The 10,545-nt window shown below is 46.2% G+C and overlaps 1 protein-coding gene across 1 annotated transcript in view; it reads right to left on the reverse strand.

Annotated features, from left to right (window-relative positions):
- LOC144129912 (uncharacterized) overlaps nt 1-9,650 on the reverse strand; it is a 32,000-nt gene extending 22,350 nt beyond the window's left edge. Inside the window, exons 1-4 of the mRNA XM_077663971.1 lie at nt 9,618-9,650; nt 7,978-8,035; nt 3,858-4,093; nt 8-297 (exon numbers count right to left, since the gene is read on the reverse strand). Coding sequence (XP_077520097.1) covers nt 8-297; nt 3,858-4,093; nt 7,978-8,035; nt 9,618-9,650 — 617 coding nt within the window. The remainder of the gene's footprint in view (nt 1-7; nt 298-3,857; nt 4,094-7,977; nt 8,036-9,617) is intronic.
- Nucleotides 9,651-10,545: the final 895 nt, after the last annotated feature.

The following is a 10,545-nucleotide window of genomic DNA, read 5'->3' on the forward strand; positions in this document are numbered from 1 at the left end:
GATTCACCTGCAGGAGCGTGTGTTGAAGTAGAAGCCCGTGGAGCACTCGGCGTAGTCCCGGCACTTGCAGCGGCAGTCCCGGTGGTCCCACACCATGGCGGCCCCGTTGCACGACGCCATCTCGTGGTTGTTGCGGCACACGCAGCGGCACTCGTGGTACTCCTGCAGCGCGTTGCAGTCGCTCGGCCGCTCCTTGCACTCGCAGCTGCACTTGTCGTGCTTCTCCAGCGTCACCACCTCGTGGCCGACGAAGTTAAACTTGCTGGCGCCCGGCTCCGGGTACTGGGCCTTGATCACCTGCGGGAAAGCGTTTGGGTAAAGTGCGATGCATACGCTCCGTACAATTACAACGTTTGTAATTGCAGTGCTATAGAGGCAAATTAGATATTTTTGGAAGATCTGCTGAGTCATGAGACAGTTTAAGTGCAACGCAATCTGTTGCTTTATTGTTCGTAGCTTTTTGCAATAGATTTTGATTTTAGTGGGCATTGTTGGCACAGGTGAGTTGCCGCTCAAGGCACAAGCGGCGGCAGAAACCAGCGGCGATAAGTTACCAGAGACGAGGCAACGAGCCCCAAGGCACAACGGCCGCTGCATTTCCGGCTTATCACACGTTTCATGTAGTTTTGCCTGCAGGTCCCCCAACATGAATGTACCAACCAACCAATCAATCGACCGATCGATATCAATCAATCAATCAATCAATCAATCAATCAATCAATCAATCAATCAATCAATCAATCAATCAATCAATCAATCAATCACGTTTGCACTGGACTACGGTATGGAATAATAAGGCGTCAAAATAAGTAAATAAATCTCCAGTAAAAAAAGGCATTTCGCATTATGCCCATGCTTGCAACCTTCCCCAATATATACAGTTGAATCCCCGTAAAGAGGACTTCTCGATTTTCATTTTTCGAAAATTCGCCTGAATTTTTTCGCTGTTTATTTCAGAACACAGTTTTCGGTATTTTCTGGGATTATTATTTTCTAAGGAATAATTACCGTTTTCTTTTTTTGCTGATATAACGGGGCATTCCTGTGCGCTCCAAAGTCACGTAGATTTTACCTCGATTCTTGTTTTTTTGCCAGCCTGGGCGTTCTATTTGCCAGCAATTAAAACGCAGTTGTACTTAATCGCTGGTAAAGAACTTGCAGCTGTGCTCGCGTAAAGAAATACACCAGTAAAGAAAGTAACGGAATTGGCAAATGCAGCAACTATTAGGCATAAACGTAAGGGTAAGGTGATTTCTAAAAGGCCGATTGCCTCGCCATCTCTGGGTTGTTGCGCTTGATTGTCAAGAGGGTGGAGCGTCAAGTGTTCGACGTGCTGATGACAGTGATGGAACTGCCGCTAAATTAATCATCGCGGTGACAAGACTATGCCTTTTTTTTTTCTTCGGGACTCTTGTGCACGATTTCGAGTATCCGTATACATGCAGTGGAGTAACCTGCTTAACCTAGCAACTGCCCTAAGCGGGTGATGGCAGTGTAGAGTGCTAAGCTAGCAGACGATGTTTTTCGACTATGTAGCCTCTCCCAGTCTAGAGACGCGTGTAAGGTAGCATAGCAATGCCTTGAAACACGTAACTGCGTTACTTAATCCAAACGTACCCCGTCCGAACACTCTCGTGCTTTCAGTTCAGAAGAGCAAGCTGCCGGGCTAGTTGGTGATCCATGTTGTAAACTAGGAAGCGCAAAATACCGGACGAGAAACAGAGTAAAGAACACCGGTTTTTGTGTCCCTTACTCTGTCCCTCGTCCGGTATTTGCGCTTCCTAGTTTACAACATCGTGCTTTCAGCACTTTGTTAATTGGGTCCTTTGACTGACTTTAAAACTCCTACTCGATAGCCAGCTAGGTGCAGTGTGCATGCCAGTTTTACCGACCTCTTTCGGTTAAAATCGCATTTCGGAAACTGTGTTCGCCTTAATGTTTCTTTTTCTTTTTTACCGGGGAACCGGTGCTAGTGCCAAAGTGCGAAAATGGTGGTGTCTATCCGGCTGTATCCTCGGAGAGTCAAGCCTCCACCCCCCCCCCCCCCCCCCGGAAACAGCAACTCCCCACCCCACCTACCTGGTTAGGGGGCTGCCCATCCACCCATCGACGTTCTCGACGCACCTGCGCCCACGTTAATTCACCCTCCAAAAAAATTCTGCCGTGTATACACGAGGCCTAGGCCTAGAGTAAAAGCATTCATTGCACTAAAAGCATCAAAGTAATCGTCGAGGGTAAATCCAACTTATAATAATAATAATAATAATAATAATAATAATAATAATAATAATAATAATAATAATAATAATAATAATAATAATAATAATAATAATAATTGATTTTTGGAGAAAGGAAAAGGCGCAGTATCTGCCTCACATGTCATTGAACACCTGAACCGCGCCGTAAGGGAAGGGATAAAGGAGGGAGTGAAAGAAGAAAGGAAGAAAGAGGTGCCGTAGTGGAAGGCTCCAGAATAATTTCGAGCACCTGGGGGTCTTTAACCTGCACTGACATCGCACAGCACACGGGCGCCTTAGCGTTTTGCCTCCATAAAAACGCAGCCACCGCGGTCGGGTTCGAACCCGGGAACTCGGGATCAGTAGCCGAGCGCCCTAACCACTGAGCCACCGCGGCGGGGCGAAGAAACCCAACTGCTTTCGTAGAATTGTCGCATCGGATGTCTGGTCATCCCGTAATCTTTGTTTAAACCGAAAAAAACCAACCCCTGTAGTTATAACGAAGTAGAAGGGGCCCCGCGATTTCTTCGTTATAGCCCTTGCTTCGCGACAGCTGTACGTGACCTTGGTTGCAGCTGTCGCATGCCAGCGGGCTTACCTGTCACTTTTGTGTAATGAGGACAACAAAGCCGGCGTTTAGTGTGCCGCGGACGCGCGTTGAGGCAGCCTTCAACACTCGCACCGAGCGCCCACCACGTGACCGAATACACATACACCAACTGAACATGTTAGCTTTGCCAAAGCGCGCTTATTTCTTTCGCAGCCCGCATATAGGCTTTCGAGCCTACAAAATGGGTCTTGGGGGGAATAGTGTCGTAGATGACAAGGAGAGACCTATTAAGAATATTGAACTCCGTTTTCCAGGAGCTGAAGTCCATACTGGCCGCTGCAAAAGAAGGCGCGCAGCGGCGATTTCTTCGCGAGTACCTGCAGAGGCCGGCTTCGCCGCACAGCTCAAGAGCAAGCGGGCACAGCCTCTTTCGCATGACAGGAATGTCTTGCGGAGAATGCTTACGCCAGACCGACGGCTTTGATGTTGTCCGCCTATTGGTCAACAGAAGCTATTTCACGTTTCTCTCGCCTGCTCATTTGGCCAATAAAGTTTATTACTACTACTTTGTTTTCCGCCGTTTAGCCCTGCGAAATTAGTGGGAACTCGATGCCGTCAGGGCCACCAAGCAAACTGTCACCGTTGAAAGTAAGCCCCATTGCTTTATATTTCATTAGGATTTGAAATCTTTCAGGCGAAACCGGCTGTGTTCCATGGGACTCAATCACCTGTTGACTGTTAACTATTTACATCATTCGTTGTCATTCTCATCATGTTCACCATTTTAGTGCCCTTTTTACTATTTTTATTCTTTTCATTGATCTTTTCTCTTTCACTCCACTGAGTGCACCACTGTAAATGTACCATGGCTGTTAGTGGGCACATAACATAACAAACAAACAAACAAACAAACAAACAAACAAACAAACAAACAAACAAACAAACAAGCAGACAGACAGACAAACAAATAATAGCCTCTTTGAGAGTAGAACACAGTATTTTGTCGATTACAGGCCCGTTACCGCATTACTGCTGTGTCACGGGCTTACCAACAGATCTCATGCGATTACCTTGAAGGTGACATTGCTGCTCTTGATGGGCGCGCACTTGAGTATGGTGCTGGGGCAACAGCCGCCGCACCGCGGTATTCGCGTGCAGGGTGGCCACAGGATGATGCTCGGGTCGGTCGGTTTGGGGAACTCGACCAGCTGCTTGCTGGGCAGGCATGTGCCAGGCTCCGGGTTGGGCAGCGACGCCGACGAACCTGCAGTGACCACCACGGCCGCCGCCAAGGGCCGCCACAGTACTGCGCTGAATGCCACGCGCTGAACTGCGCGCCCATGCCGGCAGCGCTCTCACAAGGCCCGCGCAAGCTCCTCCGTGCAAATTTCCAAAGCGCACGGAGATGTTGCGCACGAAGGGACACTGTTGGTTAGGTTGGACGTGACGACCTAGCACATTACGTGCATGTTTCAGTATCGCATAAGCTCGCAGCATATAAACTTTCCTTTTCTAGTAAAAGCGTTTCGCCGTTATTCTTGCCTTATTGCTACAGTATGTCGAGGTCAGAGCTTGAACAGGCATTCCAAAAGAACACCGCAATAAACGAATGCGCACGCATATAGGACGCACACGCTACTTTGGCTGTCACAAATGACAATTTTCTTTCCCTCGCGTAACCAACGCACCTCTTCCCTTTGGCGAGCAGTCTGCTATGAACGTAAATGTCAGCACGTGCCCGTTTTTAAACGCCGGAAAGCAATAGAGGTGTCTCGACGATGCGTTACTACCGCGTCACCTTCATACGCAATACTACGAAGCTCCATCTGACAAATGCCAGGGCTGGTATACTTCACTCGTCTGGAGGAATAGGCAAAAAGAATGTTTCGCGAGGAATCCGAGAACCATTAGACACCACGCCTTGAGAGCTTCTATGTTAAGGCTGCCATATTAAGGATCATAGCAACTTTCGGTTGTACTTCGCGCTGAGTGCTGCGAGTTATGCTATAGTGAACTCAAGTCGTGTTGTCTGTGCACAGCATTATGGACCGCTAAGCGATTCATACGTGCGCGTTTAAAGGACTATGGACACCAAATTTTCGCCTTTCAAATGATTTCGTCTTTCAGACATTGTGGTATTCTTGCACAACCGCTATATAATTTATAATTGAATTTCTTTTTGACGCTGTTGCGGTTTCGGTTTCATCAACTGAACGATGACTGTGACGCGTAGTTGGTGTTTAGGCCACATGAGGCATAAAAAATCGGCTATATAATTGCTGACAGCCCATTTTTTGTCATTCCAGTTCTAGTCGTAGTGAAATGTCGCAGTGAATTAAAACTACATATCAGCGATTATATTACAGTTCTTGTAGTGGATCATGTGACGAAAACATCAACGTGACGTCACAGTCGTCGCTCGGTCGATGAAACCGAAACAGCATCAGAGTAGACATTAAATTATAAATTATTTATCGCGTCTAGGCAAATACCACCCGGAAATCCATGTATTCTTATGCCTAACGGATCGTTGGACGGAAGAGAACGTGCAATAAAATTAGGTGTCTATAGTCCTTTACCATTACAGTTGCTCCCTATGCTCTCGAATGTGAAAGCCATGTTAAAGGGTGTGTTTTATTTTATTTAGAAAGTGAATAATACAGGATGAAGTATTTATTCCACTAGCTTCATTTGGCCCTGATATTATCGCTTCAAATGTTTTCCGAATATTTTACCCCCGTAATGATCGGAGCACCCAAATTTTCGGAAAATATTTTGGGAAAAAAAGTGCGCTCATTATGTGAGTAAATGCGATATTTCGCACGCATCCTTGTCCTGTATGTGCCAAGATACAGTTTCCGGCCAAGGTTGAAACCAATGTGCTCACCACCTCAGTGCGTCTCTGCCTCTATCATTTTCGTCTCGATTCCTCTTGCTCTGTCCCTCCCTATATAAACATAGAGCGCTCTCTTGTCCCGTTGCTGTTCAATTCCCCCATTACCCGCACCCTTCCCATGTCTCTTGCCGTGCCTGGGTGCAGTCTTCCGCACATGAGGATCAATTGGCCTTGATCTCCCTGATTCGCGGAGCCGCTGACCTGCTGGGCGCTTAATTTGCTGGCAGAATAAACTGTACTACTACTGCTGCTGGTAGTGGTGGCTGTACCATACTCACAGTCAACGAAGAAATGCCTCTCTCGAGTATTTATTTCTCTTTTTATTTGTAGAAATCGACCATCTACTTGATACCTCTGACAGAGGAGAAATTTCACTCTGAATAGCTCCGTACATTGATCACCATGCATAATTTTCTTTCTCGCTCGAACAATGCTCGCGGAGTTCCATGCTTCAAACTAAATATGTGCCGACAATCACCGCCCATATATCGAACATAGAGATATCGAATTACTGCCTATATCGAATCGTGAAGACATTCCTTTGATTATGTCATCCACAAGTAGAACGCTACAGTACACACCGCAAAGGCCCAGTAATTCGGTCGCATATCCTGCGCACAGTTCGTGGAAGTTAATAAATGATGGCACCGCCTAAGAGCTCAGCACGATATTTTAGCGGCATCCGGTAACTTCCCTTTCTTCGCGACATCCTTGCTTTGAACATCACAGAAGAGTTCGATAAGAATGTCGCGATGGCATAATACGAAGCTATCCTCCTAGTTTTTGGCCAGTCAGAGTCCGATTTTCATACATTCCTTTGGAAGTTTCTCAAAGTTTTTTTGTACAGACAGCCTACCCGACGAAGCCTACGGGCTCTGTTCCAGTGTCAAGCTGCTAACACGATGCTTCGCTCTGTGCTAAAAGGCAGATAACGCCCCAGAGGGAGATCTCGCTCGTAATCATGCATGCGTTTCAGTAACTAGTAAGTAACTGTTAATATAAGCTCACAAATTACCGCGTAGGCAATCCTTAAATTGCGCAGAGTATAGTCGCACCCTTCGCAAGTGGGACGGATCGAAATCTCTTTTTGAACATTAAAAAATATTCTTCACCGCACCCGTGAGCGAACCTTGGTGAGCCTCTGTGCATTCCTCGAACAGACGGGCTTGACGCCCCGTCTGTTCTCCGTCAGGTAGTTACACGCAGTGACCGAAAGCACCGCGAGTTCTACCTTGGACGAGTAACAACTGGACACCCCATTACAGTTGTAGTGAAAATAGTGCTGTGCGCGTGTGTTTTTTATTGCTCCGTCATGAACTAATCACGCGCACAACCTGTACACATTTCTTATTGTGTAAATAGTTTGTGTATGTTACCTCTCCCCCTATCCTCTCTTCCTGTCCCCTCACCTCTTTCATTTCATTTCTCCATTCTCCATTCTGCCTGCTATCCTTTATTTCCGCCGCCCTAGCTCAGGTGCTTCAGTATCGATGGCAGATGTCGGGGCTAGCAAACATCTTTTCTTTCCTATTTATTCTTATTTTAATAAAAACCACTTACTACTGCCACCGCCACCACCCACTGACACCTTGATGTGCATGGCAAGTACCCCTCCCCTTCGCCCTTTATCCTCTTGATTCCCTCCTTCCCGGCGCAGCCAGAGCGCTCAGCTTATGAGTCCTGGACGAGGGCTCGATCCGTGCCGCGACGGCTGCGTTTCGATGTGGGCAAGATGCGAGACGCCCATACACTGTGCGATGTGGGTGCACATTAAAGAACCTCAGGTGGTCGAAATTTATTCGGAGCCCTCCCCCATGGCGCGCCTTTCTCTCTTCCTTGTGTCACTCCCCATTCCTTCCCTCAAGACGCGGTAAAGGTGTCCAAGGAGAGGTGAGACAGTTCCTGCGAGCTTTCCTTTCCTCAAAACGAGCTTTCTTCTCAGCGCTGTAGTAGTAGTAAACATTTATTATGCACAGAAATTAAGGTTCAAAAGTCTTCAGAGGTGCGGTTCAGGTGCCCAGCAAGAGTAAGAGATTTATGCCGCGCCTTTCCTTTCTTTATAACCGCCTCCTCCTGCTGAGTAGCGAGGCCCTGTTTTTTTTTTCTATTTTGGAGGTGGCCGGGGGGGGGGGGGTTGTAAAATTTTGCGGTCCTACGAATATATCTGCGGGACCTGTTTCGTGATCCTGTTCAGTGAATAGCAGTTCATGTCTGTTATTTTAAACTTCCCATGCTAATCCTGAGCAAATGCACTTCAACGTCAAAAATGAACAGGCGGAAAAGGTTCAACGTACCTCCCACAGGTCCTTTTTTTCCTAAAAGAGAGAGGAAGAAAAATAAAATCCGGTTAGTCTCTCAAAATGATACTCACCCTTTCAAACGATACAAGAAAACGGCAACAAATCAACCGGCCGCATTACGTACGCAGTAGGAAAAACGCCGGGATTGTTTATTTACTCAGTGAGCGATCAGACAAATGTACAGGTATTGAAAAGCATGTCTTTCAGAGCTACAATGTTAAGTGCCTGAGAAGTACAAAAAAAAAAGAAAATTAGGCGTCGTGTTCTGATGCAAGTTAGCGGTATACATGCATTGTAACCCCCTACGTCCCACTCTCCACTTCAGGGCCCTATAGCTGTGCTTTATGGCGAACGAAGTGCTCTGCATAGTTATTACTTGTCTGCTTTCCTCACAGAGTGCCTCGTACAAGTATCTTGAAGAGAGCCTGGTAGGAAAGGTGAATTAACGTTGACACAATTTCTGAAAAGTGCTTCCTTCCACTGTAACAAACGAACAGAGGAGGAGCAGGCAAACAAAAAAAAGCTCCTTGTTTTCTCCACGTTTCTTGCAATTTGTTCAGGCTGATTCCAATTTGTTTTTTCAAAAATCCTCACAATTTTCGAACCAGCTTTGTACTAAAAGATGTGTAACACTAGCGCTGCATTTTTGAGAAATTTTTATCCGGACTCATTTACATGGTATTAGGTGAACAGCATGCGACAAAGCTCCCCCATGGCAAGAACTTCCACGTGAGATGAAGGGTTCCTTGAAAAATTCAATGCGGTCAGCCAGCGGCCGATAGAAAAAAACCACATCAGCAATAACACAACATTCGACAAGCCACCGCGGTAGCTCAGTGGGTATGGTGTTCGGCTGCTGACCCGGAAGACGTGGGTTCGATCCCGGCCGCGGCGGTCAAGTTTCGATGGAGGCGAAATTCTAGAGGCCCATGTACTGTGCGATGTCAGTACACGTTAAAGAACCCCAGGTGGTCGAAATTTCTGGAGCCCTTCACTATGGGGTCCCACACAGCCTGAGTCGCTTTGGGACGCTAAACGCCCATAAAACGAAACAACATTAGACAACCCCCCAGCTTCAACGTGAGCGCACCTTACCGGCTGCGCACGACACCAGCTAGTCAACAACCAAGCCGGTTCGCTTTATAGTTAACTTCATAAGATACGGCCAATTCTTAGCTCGCCAAGGCGCTGGACAAGCGAAAGGCTGCAGCGACATCCGGTCGCGAGACACGTTTGCTATCGGTCATGGCGTAGTGCGGTCAGGCGCGATGCCAAGATTTGGATAGCTCCAACGAATAGCAGCCGATAACGCACTCGCAAGCGCAGGTTGGACTGCTACGCATTTTGTTTGAAGCTTGCTTTACTAAGCATTTTTTTCATCCCTAATAGCATAAAAAGCAGATAAAAGTCTCAGCGGTCATCATTATTCGTTCCTTCTATGCGCGTGAAACATTCTCCGGGTAACAATCCGTGCGGAACAACATGGGCTCCAATACGTGCTTCGCATATGAAAGTAAAACTGACTGATGAGCGCGCGCTGAAATCTACTTTAGTGCTCCAAGCTAAGAAGGAATTGCGGGTATTACTTTGTTTCCTGATTGAAGTACACGTCATCATCATTCCGGTTCACTTACCCGGCACTTTGCTCGAACTGACACATTGCACATACTTTGCACGAGCTGACCATAAGAGAGTGGAATTCACCGACACAATGATTGGCAGCGCGTAGTAGTTCTGCATGCTTTCTTTTTTAGTTGTTCATTTTACTTCTTGCCTCTGGATCTGTAATATCATCTGCAGCATGAAATAAATAAATAAATAAATAAATAAATAAATAAATAAATAAATAAATAAATAAATAAATAAATAACGTCAACCTGAAACGGGGTGCACTGCGAAGGCAGTAATTTGATTTTTTTTTTCAGTCTAGTTCTCATTCCAAAAATTTGCGGTGCCGGGAAACTACCCACCAGCTCTTGAATTGCACTAATTTAAAATAAATTAATTTTAGCCTTAATTACCTACCCTTCACCGCGTCTTTTTGTTTTCAGTTTTGCACAACGATTCAACGGATGCCCCCGTCTTTGTTAATTTGTTTCAACCGCTTACATGTTCGTGTTTTCTGAGCAATCTCAAAAATCCAGCGCCCCACCGCGGTGGCTCAGTGGTTAGGGCGCTCGACTACTGATCCGGAGTTCCCGGGTTCGAACCCGACCGCGGCGGCTGCGTTTTTATGGAGGAAAAACGCTAAGGCGCTCGTGTGCTGTGCGATGTCAGTGCACGTTAAAGATCCCCAGGTGGTCGAAATTATTCCGCAGCCCTCCACTACGGCAACTCTTTCTTCCTTTCTTTTTTCAGTCCCTCCTTTACCCTTCCTTTACGGCGCGGCTCAGGTGTCCAACGATATATGAGACAGATACTGCGCCATTTCCTTTCCCCCCAAAACCAATTATTATTATTATTATTATTATTATTATTATTATTATTATTATTATTATTATTATTATTATTATTATTATTATTATTATTATTATTATTATTATTATTATTATTATCATCTAC

Source organism: Amblyomma americanum, chromosome 4, assembly GCF_052857255.1.
Source record: "Amblyomma americanum isolate KBUSLIRL-KWMA chromosome 4, ASM5285725v1, whole genome shotgun sequence".
In the NCBI taxonomy this organism is placed as follows: Eukaryota; Metazoa; Arthropoda; class Arachnida; order Ixodida; family Ixodidae; genus Amblyomma; species Amblyomma americanum.